At 42.1% G+C, this 21419-nt stretch overlaps 1 protein-coding gene across 2 annotated transcripts in view; it reads right to left on the bottom strand.

Moving 5' to 3' along the window:
- The window catches only part of GALNTL6 (polypeptide N-acetylgalactosaminyltransferase like 6), a 790170-nt gene that overhangs the window by 641796 nt on the left and 126955 nt on the right, over nucleotides 1–21419 (bottom strand). Inside the window, exon 5 of one of the 2 annotated variants that reach the window (XM_074355532.1) lies at nucleotides 18873–18886. The exons of the other annotated variant lie outside the window; for it this stretch is intronic. Within the exon in view, the coding sequence (XP_074211633.1) occupies nucleotides 18873–18886 (14 nt within the window). The remainder of the gene's footprint in view (nucleotides 1–18872; nucleotides 18887–21419) is intronic. 2 annotated transcript variants of the gene reach the window in all.

Raw genomic sequence — 21419 nt, 5'->3', positions numbered from 1 at the left:
TCTTTTGGCAAATCCAGTTTATCTGTGAACAGGAAGGTTCTGATCAAGAAGACCTCATTTTCTGTATTTCCAGACCTACTTGGCCATGACTGTCAAATACACATACACAACATTAAAAGCTCAACAAATTTGTTTTCTGTTCTGTGGCTCTTCAAGGAATATATTGAAGACTCTAAAAGTGCAGGTGAAATAATTGAATACTGGAGTATCTTCCTGATTCCTGTCTTTTGTTTTCTTCCCAAGGGCATAAACACCCATGGTTCTAAACATCAACACTTGGACAGACTGATGCAGTGATGCAGGACCATCACGATCTACATAATTCCCAGAAGAAAGCTTTCTTCTTTCGCACCATATTCCATAACCAGGCAGACCTTACTGTGAAAACACAAATCTATTACATACTGAGAATTTCAGTAGGAGGGTATGGTACTAATTGGAGACTTTTAAAGATACAGTCAGATGCAAAATTAGGAGACACAACTGCTTCAAACTACAAAACCATGTGCAAAATAATAAGCAGTTTATAGTGCAATAAAAGAGGGCCTAAATGTTGTTTCTAAATGCTTTTCTGAGAGACAGTTTTTCTGGGAAACTGTCATGTTTTCATCACACACATAGGAACCTGTAAAATGAAAATAAAGCTAACATAAATGTCGTCAGAAATGGAAATCAGTGGCTCTTTATTTGTAAACAGTAGCAGGAAGATGAACGTTTTAGATGATTTCAAGACCCGGGAAATGAAATTAGACCATCATTGCTCTCAGTTAAAATGTAACACTATCGCCTCAAAACAAACACTCCATGTCCAGGGAGCCAGTATTAAACCAACTCATTTTCCTATGGTTCAAAGACGTCACAGTCGCCGGACCACAATCTAATACAGACGGCAAAACAAGAATTAGTCTTCAGCGCCAGCCTCTGCCGCCTCTCTAGAAATAGCACGCACTTGCAGAAAATCGTTTGCCATCCTCCATGCAAAATTTCCTTCATTTAAATCTTCTTATGTTCGAATTTAAACTCTGAGCTGCACTTCCTTTTCAGAGGCAGTTCGTGAGGTCCTTATGGTGTTACCTTCCAAGCCGTCCACCGCTGGGTTTTACAAACTCGGGTGGTTGCACCTTACAGATGGTCACTTCCTTCCTTTTTTCTAGTAAATAATGCAAGAATCTAGCAAAGTTTATTGATGGACACAAGGGCTAATTCAGGAGTGGGATTACGACCTAAGTCAGAAATGAAATTCCAAGGCTTTTCCTACTTCCTCACATCTAGGGGAAGCCTCAGGGAAGTACAGTTTCCTTCTCCTCCGGGCACTGTTGCTGGAAGGTATGTTGGTGGCAGCTACGCTGTCCTGGGAACCGGCGACAGGACACAGGTCGCCTGCAGTGGAGGGCGGACCCAGCAGAAGCCCCTGGGAATCAGCCAGGGCCGCTGGAGGGAGCCAGTCCTAAAACCTCCTCAGCCCCCTCTTCCAGTTTTATGAATCTGTACATGTTTCGCTTCAAAAAGTTTGTGACACTTTCATGTTTTGGTTTGTCTGTCTCTCTGTTTGCTTTTCGAACTTGAGGTTGAAAGTACCTTAGCAGACACAGACGTCCGGCTGCATGATTCAGTACCACCTCCAAATGATTCCTTAGTAAAACAATACGCCCATGAGAAGTAAAAGGAGAGAAACCTAATTTTACTACTAAACTGTGAGGGGCTCACTTGTGAGCCCTCCAAAGTCACATGTTGAAGTCCCCGCCCTCCTTCAGGCAGAATGTGACAGAATGCGAGGCCCCTGAATGGGGCCACTAAGACCTTCAGCGTTGACCCTGCTACAGCCTGATTGGTATCCTTATAAGAAAAGGAAATCAGGACACACAGAGAGACCCAGGGATGTGTGAGTGTAGAGAGGACCCTGTGAAGAGGCAGCAAGAGGGTAGGCCGCTGCAAGTCACGGAGAGACCCCAGAGGACCCCAGCCCCGCCAGCACCTTGGTTTTGACTCACCGTGTCCACACTTGCGAGCCAACTCCTTAAGATAAATCTCTTTCTTTCTCTCTCTGAATCTATCTATCCATCCATCCATCCATCCATCCATAGGTGCATACACACACATCTTGCTGGTCACCCAGACTAAACAGCACGCACTTCTCACGCACCGGCATTGAAGTCAGGAACATGACTGTACCCACTGAAGTCAAATATGTTACGGAGTCTCTTGGTTTTGTTCTCTATTCAGTCATTCACAAGACACCCATGTAACCTCTCTCATGAGGTGGACAGCCTTGAGACAAGAACCCCTGTTTGCACTAGGATGTGGCCAGCCCTCTGCCTCGTTCTCAAGAAAACTCCCTTGATGATATACTCACAGAATTCAAACATCACATAAAAATGCTAAGGGCCCCGGTCTTGCTTCGTATTCCTGCGGGAGACAATGTCAGGGTGGGAACCTTGTCCTGACTTCTTCTCTGAGAGGTGCTGCCCGTGATTATGCGTCAGAGCCTAGAGACAGGGCCCCCATTGATCTCTGTCTCCATCTCTGTCTGCCTGTCTCTCTGTCTCTCCCACGTTCATCCCTTAAGATGCAGATTTGGGCTAATATTTGCATTCCTTGTGAGAGAAAATCTATTTCTCTTCACTAAATGACTTGGGTGGGTTGAGAGTCTCTCTAGAGGTTCAACAATCTGCACAGACTGGATTCCATTCAAGGGGACAAGCAGGGAAGCATGGAGCTGGTGGCGGGGCTGCCTGCTCTTCAGGGCCTCCCGACACAGGTCAATGAGGCACGACTCACGCCGGGGGGCTGGGGAGTCTATGAAAGTCATTTGCACACACCCTCAAACACACTCTCCAAGGGCGCAGTTAAGTGAGCAGCAGGAGGAGGTCCGTGCGGGGCATCCCGTGCTGGCAGGGAGGATCAGGTGCCCTCTGCAGAGAAGCACAGCCCGTCTCTGCTGGCCCTCCCCTCCTCCAGCCGGGGCCCCGAAGGCCTGCAGTGACCTCGAGCCAGCGAGGAGGGGTGTGCTCCCGCCTAACCAGAGATGCCTTCCTAGCTCAGGCTGCATGTCTGTAAACCACGCTAGTAATCATCTGAGACAAAGGAGACCAGATGTCCCTTAAATACAGTACAATAACACTCTAAAGGAAACAATGTCATCATTACAAACGTTAATCACGCCACCACTCACAGTGACATCTCGGAACATCCCTTTCTTGCACCCACACACAGAGCCTTGCGTTCAGTTATAATTTTAGTACCTCAACCAGGAAACTGTTACCAACATACTGCAAACACGAAGGAACCTGAGCGGTCGTGGGGTGAGAGCCCTAATGTGGCTGAGTCCCTAAGTCCGCCAGGAATCTGGCTGATAAAGCACTGGCCCGTGAAATAGCATCACCACAGCAAAGGGGGTCAAGGGCACGCGAACGTGTTACGGCTCAGGTTCAGAGCTCGGGAAACGGAGCTACTGCTTTTGAAATGCCCATTAGGTAATAATTTATGTATTTAGGAGTTGCGCCCACTTCTACAGAATTTTTCCAGATGCCAAATAAAGCATAACATGAGAAGATACACAGCTTTATTCCTCCTAATAAAGATGCGTATCGCTTCTGCCAAGAAGCACCCACTTAATGGGAAAAGGACTGATTCAAGTGTATGGGCTGTTAATTTTCTGTGGATGTCAGCAAGCTGGACAGAGGGACACCAGGGGTGAGCCTGTGGGAGGCCATTTAAAGGACCATATAAAGCGAATCTTAATAGAAAATGAAAATTTCATGCCCCAGTGGCAGGGTTGGATTAGCTTTTTCTCTGTGCAATGGTTGTAAGTGCCACATTATCTATTCTTTTCAATGTTATTCAAGGTATTTGAAAAAATGTCTAACGTGTAGTACATGATACATAACTTTTCTCAATTGCTGTCATTACTTTAAATGATTCCATCAGCTTCCATTGTCACATCTCCCTGTTTTTCTGATGATAAGGCTAACAGGATGTTATTCAACATTAAACGTTTGAAATAAATAATAAACTGAAATTTCTTCACCTGCCACAGGAAACTGCTCTAAAAGGTTATGTTCCCATGTTTCTCCACTCATATCTGAATATATTCTTTCTGAGAACAGGAAAGACCATACACAGACCTCTTCCACTGACTTCTGCCACATACTGGGGTATATTAGGTACTGTTCTGTGTCAGAACATTTAAAAATATATTATTTTTAATTATTAGTATTATTACACTGCAGGAATATATCCATGGCTTATGTGACATTCTCTATAGAAAAACCTATTTTTAGGTTTTCTTCAGTTTTGGGTAAAACAAACAATGCTGCCTTGAATCTAATTAGACATTATCTTTTATTCACTGGTAGGCATGTTTTTAACGCCTCGGAGTAGAAATGCCAGGTCAAAATAAATGAATATTTACACTTTTACACTGTAAAATTTCCATCCAGAAGGAGCAAATGTCAAAATCTGACCTCAGTTCCAGGCAGGTTTTACTTTCCTTTGTATTCCTGTTACACAGCCTCTCATTACACACATTTTGATCCCTAAAAACAAGACGCCTCACACACAAGTCTTCCTGATTCCACACCTCTCCACACATGGAAGAATGAGTACTTTGTCATCCCCTTGGTAAAAATGGGGATGATCGATCATTTTCTAAAATTTTACTAATTCAGAAAAAAGCTGTTTTTCAGCCTTCTAATTTGTTTTTAACCTCTGGATTTCCTGGAGACTGGATTTATTTTTTTTAATAATTTTTAATGATATGATTGTTTAGCCTGTCATATTCTTGGTGGTTATTTTGGAAATTTTTTTAATATTTTTAATGAAATGATTGTTTAGCCTGTCACATTCTTGGTGGTTATTTTGGAATTTTTTTTAATAATTTTTAATGAAATGATTGTTTAGCCTGTCATATTCTTGGTGGTTATTTTGGAAATATTTTTTTCCAAGTGAATTTTCAGTTGCATTGCTGGTATTATTTCCCCCCGCTGCATTGTTCTCTCCAATTCTGTTTTATTCTAATTTTAATTTATTTATTAATTTTAATAAATTAAATTTTAATTTATTAACTCCCATCTATTTATCTTGCGTCTCCCTTTAACTCTGAATCCTCTGATTGTAAATAAATCAGTTTCACTACTGGCTGGGACACTCTTCTCTGTTTTTCCTATTTTTTTTATTGCAGTCACAACAAAACAACAAAAAGCCTTTTTTAATGTGCTGGTGGACTATCCAAATGCTCTGTGCAGCCCTCATCTAGCCAGCAAATGGAACAGCACAGCCTCACCGCTCCAGGAAAAACAGCTGCTGAAATATTGATCTGGCCAATGAGATTTTTTTTTAATTGAAGTCTAGTCAGTTTACAACATTGAGTCAATTTCTGGTGCACAGCACAATGTTTCAGTCATACATACACATACATATATTCGTTTTCATATTCTTTTTCATCCTAGGTTACTAAAAGATAGTGAGTACAGTTTTGACTGAACTTCACCTGATTTGGGTCCTTTCCAGGCTGGTTCACCTACTTGTCAGGTAAGACCCCTGAGAGCTCTCTGCTCCACACTGAGCAGTGACTGAGCCTCACCCCGTCAGTCTGCGTGGGGTTCAAACTCCTGATGTCACCTCCGTGCGTTACCCTCGGACATCCTAGCCTGTCCTGATTGACACAAATTCTTCCAATCACCGTACATGGTTTAATCTGTTGAGAAAAAATCAGGAATGCTGTACTTTTTATCTTCAATCTCTAGAAAATTTCAAAGAAACAGCATCTCCCAACCTCACCACCAAAATTTCACGAGACTTTGTACCATTCTCTCATCTACTGATCAATGCTTTAGTGTATTTATCCCTATGTTTTTAAGTCTTTTCCCTTATTATTTCTCTTTTCATAGATAGATATATAGATAGACAGACAGATTAGGTAGATAAATAGACAGAGATAGTTAGATAGATAGATAGATAGATAGATAGATAGATAGATAGATAGACAGACAGACAGACTAGATAGATAGATAGACAGATAGGCAGATTAGATAGATATAGACAGACAGACAGACTAGATAGACAGATAGACAGACAGACTAGACAGATAGACAGATTAGATAGACTGACAGATAGATACACAGATAGACAGACACACAGACAGACACTTCTCCAAGTTTTCTATTCTCTCATTGCTTCCCCTTTGCCTTCTTTTGTTCTGTGAGAGTCCATTTACTCTTTTTCTTTCATAATGTTGACTGTCACCCTGATGTAGACATTACTCACATATACATCTTTAGCCCAAATAATCTTTCTTATTTCCCTGACCTCTAATTTGAATTCACCGATCTATCAACACTAAATGGATGCTCAGTTAACCATTTGGCTTAATGAGACGAGGATGGCATGGAGACAATTAACCTATTATTACCAAGTTACTGCCTGGCTTCTTCACTGCCCATTGACCTGAAGAGGAGCAGAACCCACCACCCCAAGATATGTCTCTTTGGCATAAAGCTTATTTTGAGCTGATTATCTTTAAGACACAGCAGACACAGGAGAAGCTATCAAAACCCAGACGTTACCCCTTTTGTAAGAGACATTTACACTTATAAGGGACATCTCCATTTGGAAGGCTGTCACCCTCTCCGTACTAGGAAGAGGAGGTGACTCTGAATCTCTGGAAACTCTCATCAGAGGAGAAGGTACTAATTCAAACCTGCATAACAGCCATGCTTCTGTTTACGTTGTGCTTTGTCTGAAAACCTCCCACAACTCCTCCCCAGACTCCTCATCTTCCTTTTATCTCTAGTGAAGATGGTATTTAAGGTGACAGCTTGGATCATTTCAGAGGGAGTTAGTTTCAGTTTTCCTGGGTGTCTCCCATGCAGACGGGAGGTACACATGGTCTCAAGCTTAAAAACCTTTTCTCCTATGAATCTGCCTTTTTATTACAGAGGTGTCTCTGCCAAGAACCTAGAAGGGCAGAGGGAAAGTTATTTTTCCTGGTCCACAGACAACAGAATCCGTTTCACACAGTTAGTGACCCATCAGCCCCACACGGTCCTCATGTGCTCATTCGGTCATTCTGTGGCCTGACAGTGTTGGATGGAAGTTCTCCACATAGTTGAATCAAAACGTGTGTTCCCAGCACTGCCAACAGGTTCTCATTCTGTCCCTTGACCCACAGAAAAGGTTAATCACTTTATCACATGATGAATCTTGAGACATTGGGAGAAGATCTGTGCTTTCCACGCTGTGAATGACCCCACACACAGCTCTTCTCCTGATAAAAGATAGATAGATAGATAGATAGGCAGACCGACCGACCTCCTTTGACTCTCAGGGGTTCATACACATTTATACATCCCATGTTTTGAGTCCTGCAGCAGACTTCAGTCACTGCAGTGAAAGCAGGCAGAACAACCCAATTTCGTCCCTGGCAGTGAAGGTGTATCCTTTGATACACACGGGACTGAAACCCTCGGCCTCTCCCCTGGCCTCAGCACCCTCGACGCCTCCATTTGTCACGTGTATTTCTGCTTTCACTCCCGTGTGGCAGGTAGCATGGCTGGTTCCCTTCTCTCTCTTCAACATCATTTTAAAACAGGGTGTGGATTTCAGACAACACACGATGACAACCTGCTAGCTACGTGGTTAGAGTTTCTTGAGATACACTCGAGTTTAGTTTTAAGCAGAAAAGTCTCCTGAAGGGTGTGGTTATGATGCCACAGTCACGAGGACGGCAGAAACTCTCAGGGGAAAACTCGCCCCAGTGTGGGTGACAGGGCTGTCATCTCCTTCAGGATGACACTTCATCAGGGACGAGGGACAAATGGTGAAATGCTGTGGGTTTCATTCCAGCACAAAACCCAGAGTCGGTGCGTTGCACCTACAGGGCCGACCGAACCCCAGCACGAGGCCGAGGCCGTAACCCAGGGAACGGGAGCGCGCCCTCCTAGCGTAGGGCTACATGTGCCTACAGGTGACAGTTAGATATTCTGGGTTGGGTGGGGGGAAGAAGTGGAGACAAAAAACAGAGTATTATTCTTTTCAGGGAAATCTAGAAGGAATATAGAATATAAAGAAACGGCAAATGAGTCAGAACAATACCAGACGGTAGCAAAGGAGTGGCTGTAAGAGCCACTGAGCACGGGTTTGGAAACACAACGGCACGTTAGAAAGCAGCTGACAATTAAAGTGAGCGAGCGTCTAAAGGTGCGGCGTGGGGCTGTTTGTCACCCAGCACTTTCTTAAGACAACATGTTCCTGAAAGCAGATCCTCACCAACGTAGTCTATCAGGAATGTCCCTTCCATTGACATAAATTAGCTTCACCTAGCGCCCAGTAAAACCTTAGGCTCCTAAATGACTTACTGTCTGGTTTCTACAACAATGAATAATTTTCTCAAAAGTACATGGTAAACTCCCTTAGGAAAAAGTTATTTTCAGCAAGATTTTGTTCGGGGGAAAAATAGGTGTCTTAAAAAAAAAGAATCGTTTTAGTAGCTTGTAAGAAGCACAGATCTGCATGGCACGCTGAATCAGAATGCTGCTTCTTCCTTTAACAATGGTAAATTGTTCCAGCTCCGAGGCAGAGTAAAAAGTTCTTCCAAAAGGGACACTGCGGTTACAAGCATATGTGTTCAAAGGTACTTACTATCACCTGCTTTGCACTGGTCCCCTAAGAACTTGACTGAGTTGTGCCTTTGAAGGAAACTGAGTGTCCTTTATGCAAGTGAACCTGGTACGGCTAACATGAAGATGATCAACGGAGGAGCCGCTGTAATTTGGGACTGAATCAATCTTACCATATGCCAAGTCAGAAAACCTATTCAGGATTAGGGGACACAATTTAGGAAGAATAAAAAGAAAAAAAAAAAGCCAACATTATGCCTCAGGTTCTTTTGTTAGTAAGTTGAATTGAAGCCTTTTAGGATTATTTCAGGAACACGCATGCAGATTGAAACAGCATCAATTTAATTGGCAGCCAATTCAGTGTTTCCCATTAGACAGACATCCAAGCCATGAATTGCAATGAGAATTGAATTTGTTTCAGAGCCAGTAATATCTGATCTAAAAATGCTGTCATGGGAAAAGAGTAATTCTTGCCCACAAAAGAGAAATCCTCTGTCATAATTGTTTTATTCCCACCTCCCCAGCTACTGAAGAGGTCGCCTTCCATCAGTTGATAACAAACGTTTATTTTTATAGATAGTCCTTTACTTTGTCAATTACAAAGCTTTGTTATTGATATAAGATCGTACTACTATTTTCTTATTTTTTTAATTCCTTACTCCTTCAAATATTCACTAAAAATATAAACTATAGGAGAGAATTTGGCTCACATGTGAAATACCGGTGAAAAAGAGAAGAGATCAAATCCACCTTTTGGTCCAGAAGCAGATTACAAATAACTAGGTGCCGGTACTCAGCCCCTGCACATACTAATTCCTCATCTATTCTTTAGTTCCCTTCTGGACTTTTAAATGAGGATCCAGGCCAAAAAAAAAAAAAAAAAAAAAAAAGCTTCTTTTCACATCAATTCTGTGGTCTCTTAATCAAGATAGCAAGGGACCCTGTGCAAGCTACACAAGATACACAAGACTCAATATTTGTTAGTTTGAGTTAATTCTTTTACTGTCTCTCAGATTTCTCTTAATTTTTGTGTAGTTCATGACATTTAAAATCAAACTGGAAATACCACAAAAGAAAAAAAAATCCTGGTAAGATTTTGATTGGCACTGTACAGAATACTGGGGTTCAAGGATATTGGGGGAAATAATTAAGGGGAGAAATTTTGGAAAATTAACAGTTTGGGTTCAGCATCTTCCCATTCACACCTCACCTTTATTTGGGTCTTCTTTTTAAAATCGTCAGTAACCCACATAGTTCTTGCACATCTTTTCTTAAATGTCTACAAGTATCTAACATATCTGTTGCTTTGTTAGGAAAGAAATCTTCCTCCTGCGTATCTTAATCCATTTGTGGTGTCCTTTAGGAAGTGTATGAATTTTTGCATATGGCTCTTCTAAGTAGCAACATCGCTGAAATCTCAGTTCTATGAGGGCAAATGAGATTTTGTTTTGTTTTATTTTCTACATAATCCTAAGGTCGGAAAATAAAAATGAAAAATTGTGCTGTGTCTTTTCCAATCTTTATATCTCTTCTTTCTTTTCCTTGTGTTGCACAGGATAAGACACACTTAATGTTACGTTAGTAAATATTACGTTTGGTGTATTTGCTTTAACACATTCAGTAGGGATCACTGGTCAGGTTCACTGAATTGTCTTCCACTCTTAATTTCTCACCTTTGCGTAACATTGAATGCTTTATAAAATACATTTTGTTTCTCTTTTCCTCTGTTACATCTACACACTATACTTGGCTCTTTTCACTATGTGTGACGATTACACTGCACCTTTTCACATAGTCGTTTTGTACCCATGTTCATAGTTAAAGTAAGCTTTTAATTTTCTTTACTTTCCACTACATCTGTACAATATGCGTCAAGACTGACTTAAGCACATTAGACAATTAGGGTAGCCTTCTGTCTCCAAACTGACAGGAATTACTTCTAGATTCTGCTATCCTTAAATCCAGATTTCTAGGTGCCTGAAACTTCCTCTTTCCCAGAACCCAGGAGGCTCACACTTTCCATTCCAATTGTTGAGTTGTATTTTCATCCAATTTCCGGTCCTTGGAGATGTATGTTTTATTTTTGGCTGGGCTGTGTCTTTTATATATCGTCTATTGCCGTGACGCATTTCGAAAGGCTTAGGGAGGTGAAGTTATTAACCTCAAAGTATGAATTTACAAAACTTTCTGTACTAAAGCCTTGAAGATTACAAAGTGGAAAAAATGTTGAAAGTAAATTATTTGCTACAATGTTAAAGATATTAATGATGATGGGTAAAAACCACCACCTTTTATGTGCCATGGTACAACTCAGACGTTCTGCCGTTTGAATTGTGTATCAATGTTGTGATGTTCGTATCGTGCGACCCACTTTAGAGATGAGGAAACTTAAGCGAGGCAAGTTTAAGTGACCTGCCTGTTGTCAGAAAACTGGAAAGTAGCAGAGCGGAAATTTGAAAATTTACTTAATTCTAAAGCTGACACATTTTATGTTATGCGATACTACCTCCCTAGGTGTTAAGTGAAAATTAAAAAGATATATCGTATAACCTTATTTCAATGAAAGGTTTTTATTTTGATTCACACATATCCCAGAATGTTTTGTTCTATGTGCCAAGAAATGACCTGCTCTTTTGCAACATGAAATAGCTGGGAGATACTTTTAGTTTTACTTCTTTTCTTTAAATGCCTCTCTGAGCGACATAAAATCGTGATTATTAAAATCCAGTTACAATGAAACTTATCCTTCATCATCAGGGCTGACTCTGGAGGCTTTAAAGTTGTTCCATTTTTGTTTTGTTTCTGCTTCCCAGGTTGAAAGAACTTAGAAAACACTGTCATTAAGTTTTGAGAGTTTGGCTAAAACTCATCCGTGAGCCCATCTGGGACAGAGACTAACTAAATGCTCGTGAAACTGGTCTCTTTGTGTTGGAGGCACAGCTGAACTTCCACCCTCAGGCCCTTCACGTGGGGATGGGACCCTGCCTTGTGCTTGGACCGTGAGCTCAGCAGGTGGGTTACCACACAGACAGTTTGGAGGGGGTGTGCCTCCCACTCTCACTTTTGATGTTTGATGATACAGAACGAATGGAGTCTGAGTACTCGAGCCGGCCACTGGAGGAGAGCCACCAAAGGGACTCACTCAACCAGAATGCCACTGAACTCACGTGGAAGTATTTTCTAGTCACTGAGATTTTTAGGAGTGTTGTAGCAGAAAATATTAATAATTAGCATATATGACTAATTGTATGCCTAGAATATTTAAAAAATAGTAAATGAATACATTATTATCCAATGTTAATTATCTACTTAAATTTTAATGCATATTTTTCTAGGAAAATAATCCATTCCCTGTAGGTTTCCTAGTTTGTTGCGACAGATTTGCCGCCGTAATATAGATTATGTACCCAAAAAATATATTCAAAACATAAAACCATAGACTACTCTGTTTTGTGAATACAGATTTCAAAAAACTGTATTAGAATCCAGGAATGTCTCATAAAAGTTATTTGGAATGGCCAAGCTGAATTTATTCCAGGGAGCTGAAAGTAGCTTAATATCAGAAAATTTAACAATCTGCAGCAGATGCATTGACTATGATAAACTTACTCTGTTGTGGGCTGAGTCATGTGCCCTCAAAATTCATACGCTGGTCCTGATTCCAGGGCTTCTGAATGGGACTGTATTTGGAGACAGGGGCCTTAAAGAGGTAATTAAGTTAAATTGAGCTTATTAGGGTGGACTCTAATCCAATATGGCTGGTGTTCTTATATGAAAATATGAAAAATCAGTACACAGACACACACAGAGGGAAGACGACGTGAAGACGCACAGGGACACCTATAAGCCACGAAGAGAGACCAACCCTGCTGACGCCTTTGATCTTGGACTTCTCACCCACAGAACTGTCAATGGACAAACGTCTGTTATTTAAAGCCACAAGTCTTGAGCACGTTATCATAGCAGCCGGGGCAAACTAGCACCCCGTCCTGCCTCCCCTAATATTTAGACATTCAGGGAAATCATACCATGAATAACTGGGCACATAATTAACTTTCCTGTTCGTTCTTGAGTAATAAGTTGTTCTACAATCACTTTAAGCCACAGCACAAAATCTGGATTAAATAATAAATCCAACATATTAATCAACCTGCTTCAGCTGAAATAAAGACACGCCCCCTGCCCGTTTCTGATGCCCTGAGCCATGACGGGCACCCGTCTTAATTAGACAAAAAAAAAAGAGAAAAAAAGAATGCAACTGGCCTTTGCTCTCTCACTGTCTCAGCCGTGTCCTTAATTTCTAGCTGTGGTTTTGAACGTTAGGAGAAGACGGGAGAGGGGGGTTGTTAAGGTGACAGCACTTCTGACTCACGTGGGTAGATTTCATGCTCTTTGGGAGATGCTTAAAAGTGATCTCTTATAAGTATTTTTTCGTGTGTGTTCTTCAGAGGCTGCCGTTCCTGGGGACCTGCCACCAGCAACTTTCACGCTGTGGGTGAAACATTGAGTCCTAAGCCCTGGCCTCATGCTTGGCCCGCATCACGCGGACGTGTGCTGCTGAAGCCTTTCCTAAATGACTCACATCGATTTCATAAAAAAAAGTCCCCACGTTTCTTGCTCCTGAAAAGTGCTGAGTGTGCAGATGTATCCTGATACAGTCACCACATCCTGCACGACGGCGAGTTCGAGAAATGCTGCATGTTAAGTACTCTTCTAGAAGGCATCACCGACGTTTGTCAGCACATTAAACATGTCAAGTAGACCCAACGTATGTATTGAATTCCTAAACGCCTCTCCCAGATGTATTTCTGCCTGGGAACCACTACAGGCTTAGCCTTTACTGATGCCCTGTGGAAACAGCATTCCATGATGCAGCTGAGAAGGTTGCTGATCCCAGAATATCCATGGACCCTTCAACTTACTGGCTCCCTTGTAACGCGGCAGGGCCAGCCTAGTCACTAGTTAGGTGACTAGTTTTGCTGAAATGGCTGTGAGCAGATGTGACATGAGTCACCTCGGAGCAAAGTCATTTAACAGGGGACGCAGAAACCTTCCTTTTCCCCTCTTAGAGGCCGTGGAGGAAAGAAACACCCTGGATCTTTGAGTCATCACTTGGAAGTGATTGTGCGTGAACCAGAAATTAGATTTCGTCTACAAAGAAACTGAAGTTTTGATTCCAGCGACGTCTAGCCTGACCCGATCAATACATGTGCATTTAGGAAAATACATGGTTTTACAGAATTTGACTTCACTGCATATGGTCTGGCCTCTATTTCTGCGTCTGCTATGGGTAGCCCACAAATGAGAATTAAGGAATGATAACAACTTTCTATTAAGTCCATTTTATAGATGCTCGTTAAAAATCGCTTTTTATATTATTATACTCCAAGTAAATGTGTGCATACGCCAGCTGACAGCTTATTACCTTCCTCCAGTCTCCAAGGAACTCAAAATTTTGACAATCTGAACTGTGTTCCACACACACCTGGGGCATCGTAATTACAGTTACTAATACTTGCTTTCTACGGCTGGACTTTCCAGATTTCAAAATTGAAGAATGACAAAATCAATGAGTTGCCTCAGACAGAGTAAATCCTCTTTAAAAGGGGATCTTTCCTTCCCTGAAATTGTGAATTGATCGTTCTTGTTCTCGGCAGCTCTGACCTTTGCCCTTTTGTCCATCCGGTCAGACAAAATGCCCTTCTTTTGCTTTCTTTTCTCTCGAATGTATCTCAAGTCCTAATTCAGTGGAAATCTCACCCCCGTTCAGCCAACTCTTTAACACAGTCCCAGGAGAGAGATCCAGCCGATGTTCTTACATATTGCTTATATAATTAATTTTAATAGCTTTACTTTGCATGTCTTCTCTTCCCTAAAGGAAAGAACACCACCTCTTACTTCTTCTTTCTGGGCATTCAGCTCTAGGCTCGGAGATGAGAACACAGCAGCCACATAGTAATCCGGGAGCAGAACCATTACGATGGTGGGGAGCGTAGCGTGATTCTTAACAGGGTGTATTCTGGAGTCCGACACCCTGGTGTTAATCCCAGCCCCACCATCTACGACGGATATGACTTGTAGAAAATCATTCACTGAGTCTCCTTGTCCCCAAGGAAGTGATAACAGAGCCTGTCATCAGACTTACTGAGAAGAATGAATGGAATGGCGTAAGCACCACACCTAGCCCGGGGCTCATGCTCGGCGGCGGGGCTGTTTCAGGGGGAATCAGCGATCACTACTGGCATTTCCCACTCAGTATTCCCTTCCCATAGAACACAGACGAGCCAGCTGGTCACCCAGAAAATGTCAATGGGAATAATGTGTGATATTATACAGCCTACAAAGCAATGCATGCAGCAGCCTTGCAGTCAGAGGCTATTGGCAACATTCGTAAAATGCTGTGGGGGGAGCTCTTACCACCCTAAGGTTCTGTAGGATTGTGTTGCTACTAAAGTTGATGAGTGAAAGATTGTTGCAAAAATTACACACGTTTTCATTCTTTCCTTAGGATGTTGCAAAATTCATTTATCTCTAAGATACCTAATAGAGAAAATACTGTATTTTTGCATGACTGGGACGCTGTGCTGTACACAGAAACTGACACATTGTAACTGACTGTACTTCCATTTAAAAGAAAATACTGTATTAATTATATTACCAAAATATATAATTAAACCTTTATTTCCTATAATTAGGTATCAATGATACTTTCAGTTTTATGAGTTAACTCTAAAGACTTGTTTATAATTTACTGCTTTAAAATTTTTTTTTGTCAAAAGACAAAAATCAAATTCAGAAAGGACCAGCCTGTGTGCAGTAGGGGGCAAGCTATTTTTTTATACGTATCTTATTTGTAAACAACCTTATCACCACCTGGCAGTGTACTGTCTGTATTTTCACTTTTGTGCTTGTGCTGCAGAGAAGTAGGAGGACGGTGAAGGAGACCCCAGGGGAAATGTGGTCACTGAGGCTGGGGCAGAGGTCAGCAGAGCAGGAGCCTCACGCTAAGGGTGTGCAGTAAGGAGATGCCTTCCCGCATGTGGCAGGCTGGTTCCGCTGGTAACAGCTTCTGGAACTGGTTCAATCCCTAATAATGAACAAACAAAAAAAGTCTAACTAAACTGACTGAGAAACGTGTAAGCTACCAGCTTTGTCTGCAAGCCAAAACGTCACAGGCCTTGGAGACTTCTGGGATGCTTGGCATAATGAAAACAGAAAGGACAAGATTACAAAGACAGAATGCCCCATTTTAAGAACGCTTTTACAACAACCTGAAAACGGAAGTCGCTTACCCATGTTTTATTACTTTAGGATAAGACTCTTGGGTTCTCTTGGGTTTGATAAATGAGTTAATATTTGTAAAGCATTTAAAGTAGAACTTGGTACAACATAAGCTCTCTAAACATGTTTTCTATAATAATAATAATAATAATAATAGTAATAGTAATAATAATGATGATGTGTAATTTATATTATAAACAATTGTTATTATTTATTGAGTATCTGTAATAACCAATCAAAGTGAAAGCACTGGAAAATTTGAGCGCTGTCTCCCCTTAGGTTCTGATGTGGGCTGACTGTCCCTCCGCCCCTTAAATGACGTGTTGAAGGTCTAAGCCCTGGTCCCTACCAAGGTGACCTCACTGGAGAATAGGGCTTTTTCAGATATAATTAGGTCGAGACGAGGTCATTCTGGATCACAGTGGGCCCTAGTCCAAGGCAACTGGTTTCCTTATAAGAAAAGGAAACTGTGGACACAGACAGACACAGGGTGTGATGGCCACATAAAGACGGAGCAGAGAAGGGGATGTGCTACCCAAACCAAGGAGCCAGAAGGTGGGCGCCTCAGGGAGGATCCTCCCTAGGGGCTGGCCCTGCTGACATTCTGATTTTAGATTTCTAGCCTCCAGAGCTCGGAGAGAACGGATGTCTGTTGTCTTAAGCCTCCTGGTCCGTGCTACTTTGTCATGGCAGTCCTAGAGACCCAGACACAGCCTCCTCCACTTTCCTCCAGAGGAAGACACGCCAGGAAATACTGAAGACGAAGCAGTAGAACGAATCAGTACAGGGGAGGGTAGAGCTCAGAGGTAAAGCGCGCTCCAGGCATGCATGAGGTCCAGGGTTCAATCCCCAGTACCTCCATTAAATAAATAGATGAACCCAATTATTCTCCCCAAATTAAAAAAAAAAACAGTATAAAATTGCAAACTTAGAAACCCTAAATCTTATGAGCCTCCCACACACAACTTCCTTTTTCCTGTTGACACTGTGACGTGAGTGAGCCTCGTGTGTGTGTGTGCGTGGTGGGGGCGCGGCGTGAGGCAGCCGAGAAACCAAATGAAGAGTAACATTTGGTGAGAATAGAATATGCCTAATATTTCTATAAATAGTTTTATGTTTTTGTTAGATTATAACTTTATGTTTCATTAATTTAGAGTGTATTTCATTATTCCTGTAGCAGCTCCCTCTAAAGAGGAAGAAGGCTCAATCATGCTATTTTTCTATTGTGTTATTCAGAGAAATTCTAACCTCCAGAAAGCCCCTGCAAAACGTTACTTCACCAAACAGAACTGGTTATCCCTGCATGAAAAGAAATGAAGATTTCAAATTCCATGATCATGAGCGTTTCTAGGACAGTTTATAGTAAGGTCCAGCCAAACATTCCTCATTTTATAGATAATAGTTTTGCAGTTATGAGAAGTTAATTGTATTAACTCATACTGAGAGTAGATTCAAATCCGAGCAGACTCAAACTGAAACCACTAAAACATTTTCCATTTACTGTGTTGCTTTGAACACTCAGTTTGAAACAAACACAGTTTTTTTAAAATACAGTAAAAGCTTGTGTTTCTATAACTACGTAAAATTTGAAACCATACAATTCCATATACAGTTGATCCTTGAGCAACATGGGTTTGAACTGGGGAGGTCCATTTGTACATAGATTTTTTTCAATACATTTACAAAAATACACAGGTAGAACATTGTGTGCAAGACTTTTACTGAAGTGGACGGCCTATCCTTGTACAGGCAAAGGGAAGGGATAGTTAATATAAAATTAACAATGTGCTAGCTTCTTGACTGTTCTATAAGTTGGCTTTCAAAGAATTGCATTACCATACATCATGCCTCTCACTCTTGTAACTGGAGAAACTGCATATCAGCTTACAATCACAGGTAAGTGATTTTTGTTTAGTGTAACAATGTTTCTAGTATCATTTTATGAATATGATTGTAATACTATATGCCATAAACATTATTAACAAATCATTCAACAGCATATGGGCTAGCCTACGGTGACGCAGCCGTAGTGTTTACGCCAGGGGACCATAAAGAGACCTTCGTGCTGCTGCTTTGTTATCGATGCATGAATCGTTACACCTGGAAATAAAGGTGAATTTTTTCACATGATCTTTTCACTCCTGATGTCTAGTGTCGGTAACACAGGTCACATCCAGGGTGTTTTGTATCAGATAATACTGACGTAGGCACTGACAGATGTTTCATCTTGTAAACAGATGATGGAAACTTACACAATCAGTAAGTACAGCTCAGTCCTCTAAATGTGTTTTCTCTTCTTTATGACTTTTTAAATAACATTTTCTTTCCTCTAGCTTCCTTTATTCTAAGAATACAGCATATAATACAGACATAAAATATGTGTTAATCGACTATTATGTCATCAGTAAGGCTTCCAGTCAATGGCAGGTTAATAGAGTTAAGTTTTCGGTGAGTCGAAAATTATATGCAGATTTTGGACTGTGTCGGGGGGGTCAGCACCCCTAACCACTGCGTTATTCAAGAGTCAACTGTACATCAAATGCACCTGAACATCTCCTCCCTGACCAAACAAGGAAACAGTAAACCTAATTCTACAAAAGATAAGTCGACACAAAGTAACAACACAAAGTAACAAACATCAGCCAAAGGGATCAGTAACAGTACTGACAAATTGAAGGAATAATTTAATCACACTATTTAATCTTAGAGCTACTGTATGTTAAACCATTACATCCTCAGAAGAAGGCAGTGCTGAATATATTAGTGATTTTAAATATTGAGTTTATACATGTATCTGCCACAAAACCACGCGCGGTAGAGGTGGCATTCATTTCTGCTTGACATGTGACAGGCTTTAGACTACCCAGGCCAATGAGCCCTCTTGGGACTGGCTTTGGCCACAGAAATAGTTCTGAGTGGTGGGACATTAACACACATGACACAGGGAGAGGCTTGCAAAGTGTTCACACCACGGACCTGGCGTGTGATCCCTGCCACCACCAGGCAAACAAGCCGGGCTGCCCCCTGAAGAACACAGAGTCACGCAGACAAACGCCCAGGGCTTCCAGCCGAGGCCTCAGGCACGTGGCTTAGGCCACCCAGTAATTCAGCCGAACCACCCCCGAACCAAATACAGCAACAGCACAGAAAACAGCCAACCCACATGACCGAAACATAACACATCTGCGGCTTAAGTCAATGGAGTTTGGAAATAATCTGCTACCCAAGAGGGCAGTTCTTGAAAATATCGTGCTATCTTTATATACATGAAATGTTTTTTAAAGAAGGCACACCAACTCGAGAATCAGGTAACAAAATAAGTATTTCAGTGCAGAATTACTACAGTGACTGCCCTTCAACAACCATGTGCAGACAAACTGGTAAGACACTCTCCGTGCCACTCGTGAAGGCCAGGTGAAACTAGCACAGGACGCGTGGACGGTCTCTGGACACGCGGTGACATAACCACAGGAGCCGGTGGAATCAAATCCAGGTCCTCTGCTGTCACGTCCTGGTGTTTGACATCGTGCCCAGCAGTGACAGGCCACAGGACCTGCACTCCAGAAGGGTCAAGTGGGGAAGCTGCTCTGAACAGTCTGATAGAATAATTAAGAAAGTGGTTTTCAACCTGAGACTGGAAGTTTGTGAAGAAAAGTGGTGGGACAAGGGAAGAGGAGGATGGATTGTGTTGGGCGTGTTTCAGACACAAGGCAAGTTCCTGTGAAGGTGGGACACGGTATCTGAAGGAGGTCTGGCCAGAAGTCTGGTTCAGAGCTCAGTGACGGAGAGAGAAGACTGGGAAGACAGGACGCCGGAAAGACAGCGCAGCCCCTCGCCGGCGAAGGCCTCCTGAATCACGATGCGATGCTGGCCTTCCGACGCAAACTCCGCAGGTGTTTCAGTGTGTTCAACAGCGTCCCCCTAAACCCAAGTCCTCTGGAACTTCAGAACATGACCTGATTTGGAAATAGGGTGTCTGCAGATGTAATCAAGGCAGAGAAAGAGAAGAAATCTCACTGGGTGAAGGTGGGCCCCAAATCTAGTGAGCGGGTCCTCGTAAGCGAGAAAAGAGTGCGAAGAAAACCCAAGCGGAGGGCGGAGTGGAAATGGCGAGGGCCACCGGATTGCTGGGAGTCACGGGAAACTGGGGGAAGGCACGGAGCGGGGCTCCCTTACAGCCCGCAGCAGGAACTAGCCCTGCCAAATCCTCAATTTTGGATGTTGTGCACCCAAATCTAGGGGAGAATTAATCACTGTTGTTTCAGGCCCCAAGTCTGTGGCAGTTTGCTACAGCAGGCCTGGAAACCCGATAGCAATGCCACTGACATGCTCTCAGCAGGGGAGTCTGTCATTTGAGAAGATAAGTCTGGTTGGGAAGATTAGAGTGGAGAGCTGTGCAAAACACAGTAACTAGAAGAAATGGCTGTACTGACTCTTGCTATTAACTGGTAATTAGAATCAGAAACGGAGTAAGAAGATGGGGCAGTGGTACCCCCTGGGAGGAAACTGGAAATGGGTGGAGATGCTTCTGGTTGTCATAACGACCAGGGGATGCCCTAGCATGTACCACCTAGGGCCCCCGATGCTGACGGCCTGCAACGTGCTGAGATACTCTGTATAACTAAGAGGTGTCCCACTTTTCATTCCAATCGCACCTACAATGAGAAAGTGAAAAAAAAAAAAAAAAGCAGAGAATCAAGTATCCTGTACTTGTTTAGAGCACGTAAGGGTCTCAGAGCTGCGGGCACCACGCTTTTAGGTTATGCTTTTGCTCCTTTTAATTAGGAAAAAAAAAAATAACGCATTTTAGATGCCACAAAAAAGAACTCACATAAGAAAAGACCTTTTTTTCACATTTAAATATTATTTTTGTTTTCATATTATGAAAGAAATGCAAACAATGTGAATAGTCATACAAGTATTTCCAAATACTAATAAATTAAGGGTCAAAAAATAATAAACTGGACATACAGTGAATTGGATAATAATTAGATAAGAACCAGTTCATGTAACTATGACTCTTTTTTTCAACATCCTTTCACTAAGGATGGCATTTCAAGTAGAAGAAATTATCTGGGGAAAAAAATAACCAACACTTAGAGGAAACGCTGCAAGCAGAAGCACAAAGCTGGTATCCCGGATGAAGGGCCAACGACTTACAGACGCAGCCGGGAAAACAGACGACACACGAGCTGAAAGATTAAGGATTCTTTTTAACGGAAGGCCACGGTCTGCCACTAACTGCAGAGCCCAGCGAGGAGCAGGTGCGCCTGCTGACGCTGAACGAAAACGTCAGTGTGCTCAGGAGCACATACTTGTTTATCATCTAGTAGCTTTTCATCAAACTGAAAACACGTTTTACAATTTGGTATCAGTTACCGAAAGCTTTCTGGTGCTCGAAAGAGCGATGAGAAGCTGTAAGCGGGCAGGCGGTGGTTACTGTTGAAATACACTTGGAGCTTCTAGGAAGGCTGGTTGCTTCTTGTCGTCTTGGCTTTTTTTTTTTCTGCTCCAACTTATACT

This window comes from Camelus bactrianus, chromosome 31, assembly GCF_048773025.1.
Source record: "Camelus bactrianus isolate YW-2024 breed Bactrian camel chromosome 31, ASM4877302v1, whole genome shotgun sequence".
Lineage (NCBI taxonomy): Eukaryota > Metazoa > Chordata > Mammalia > Artiodactyla > Camelidae > Camelus > Camelus bactrianus.
This window is presented reverse-complemented; position numbering and strand designations above follow the sequence as displayed.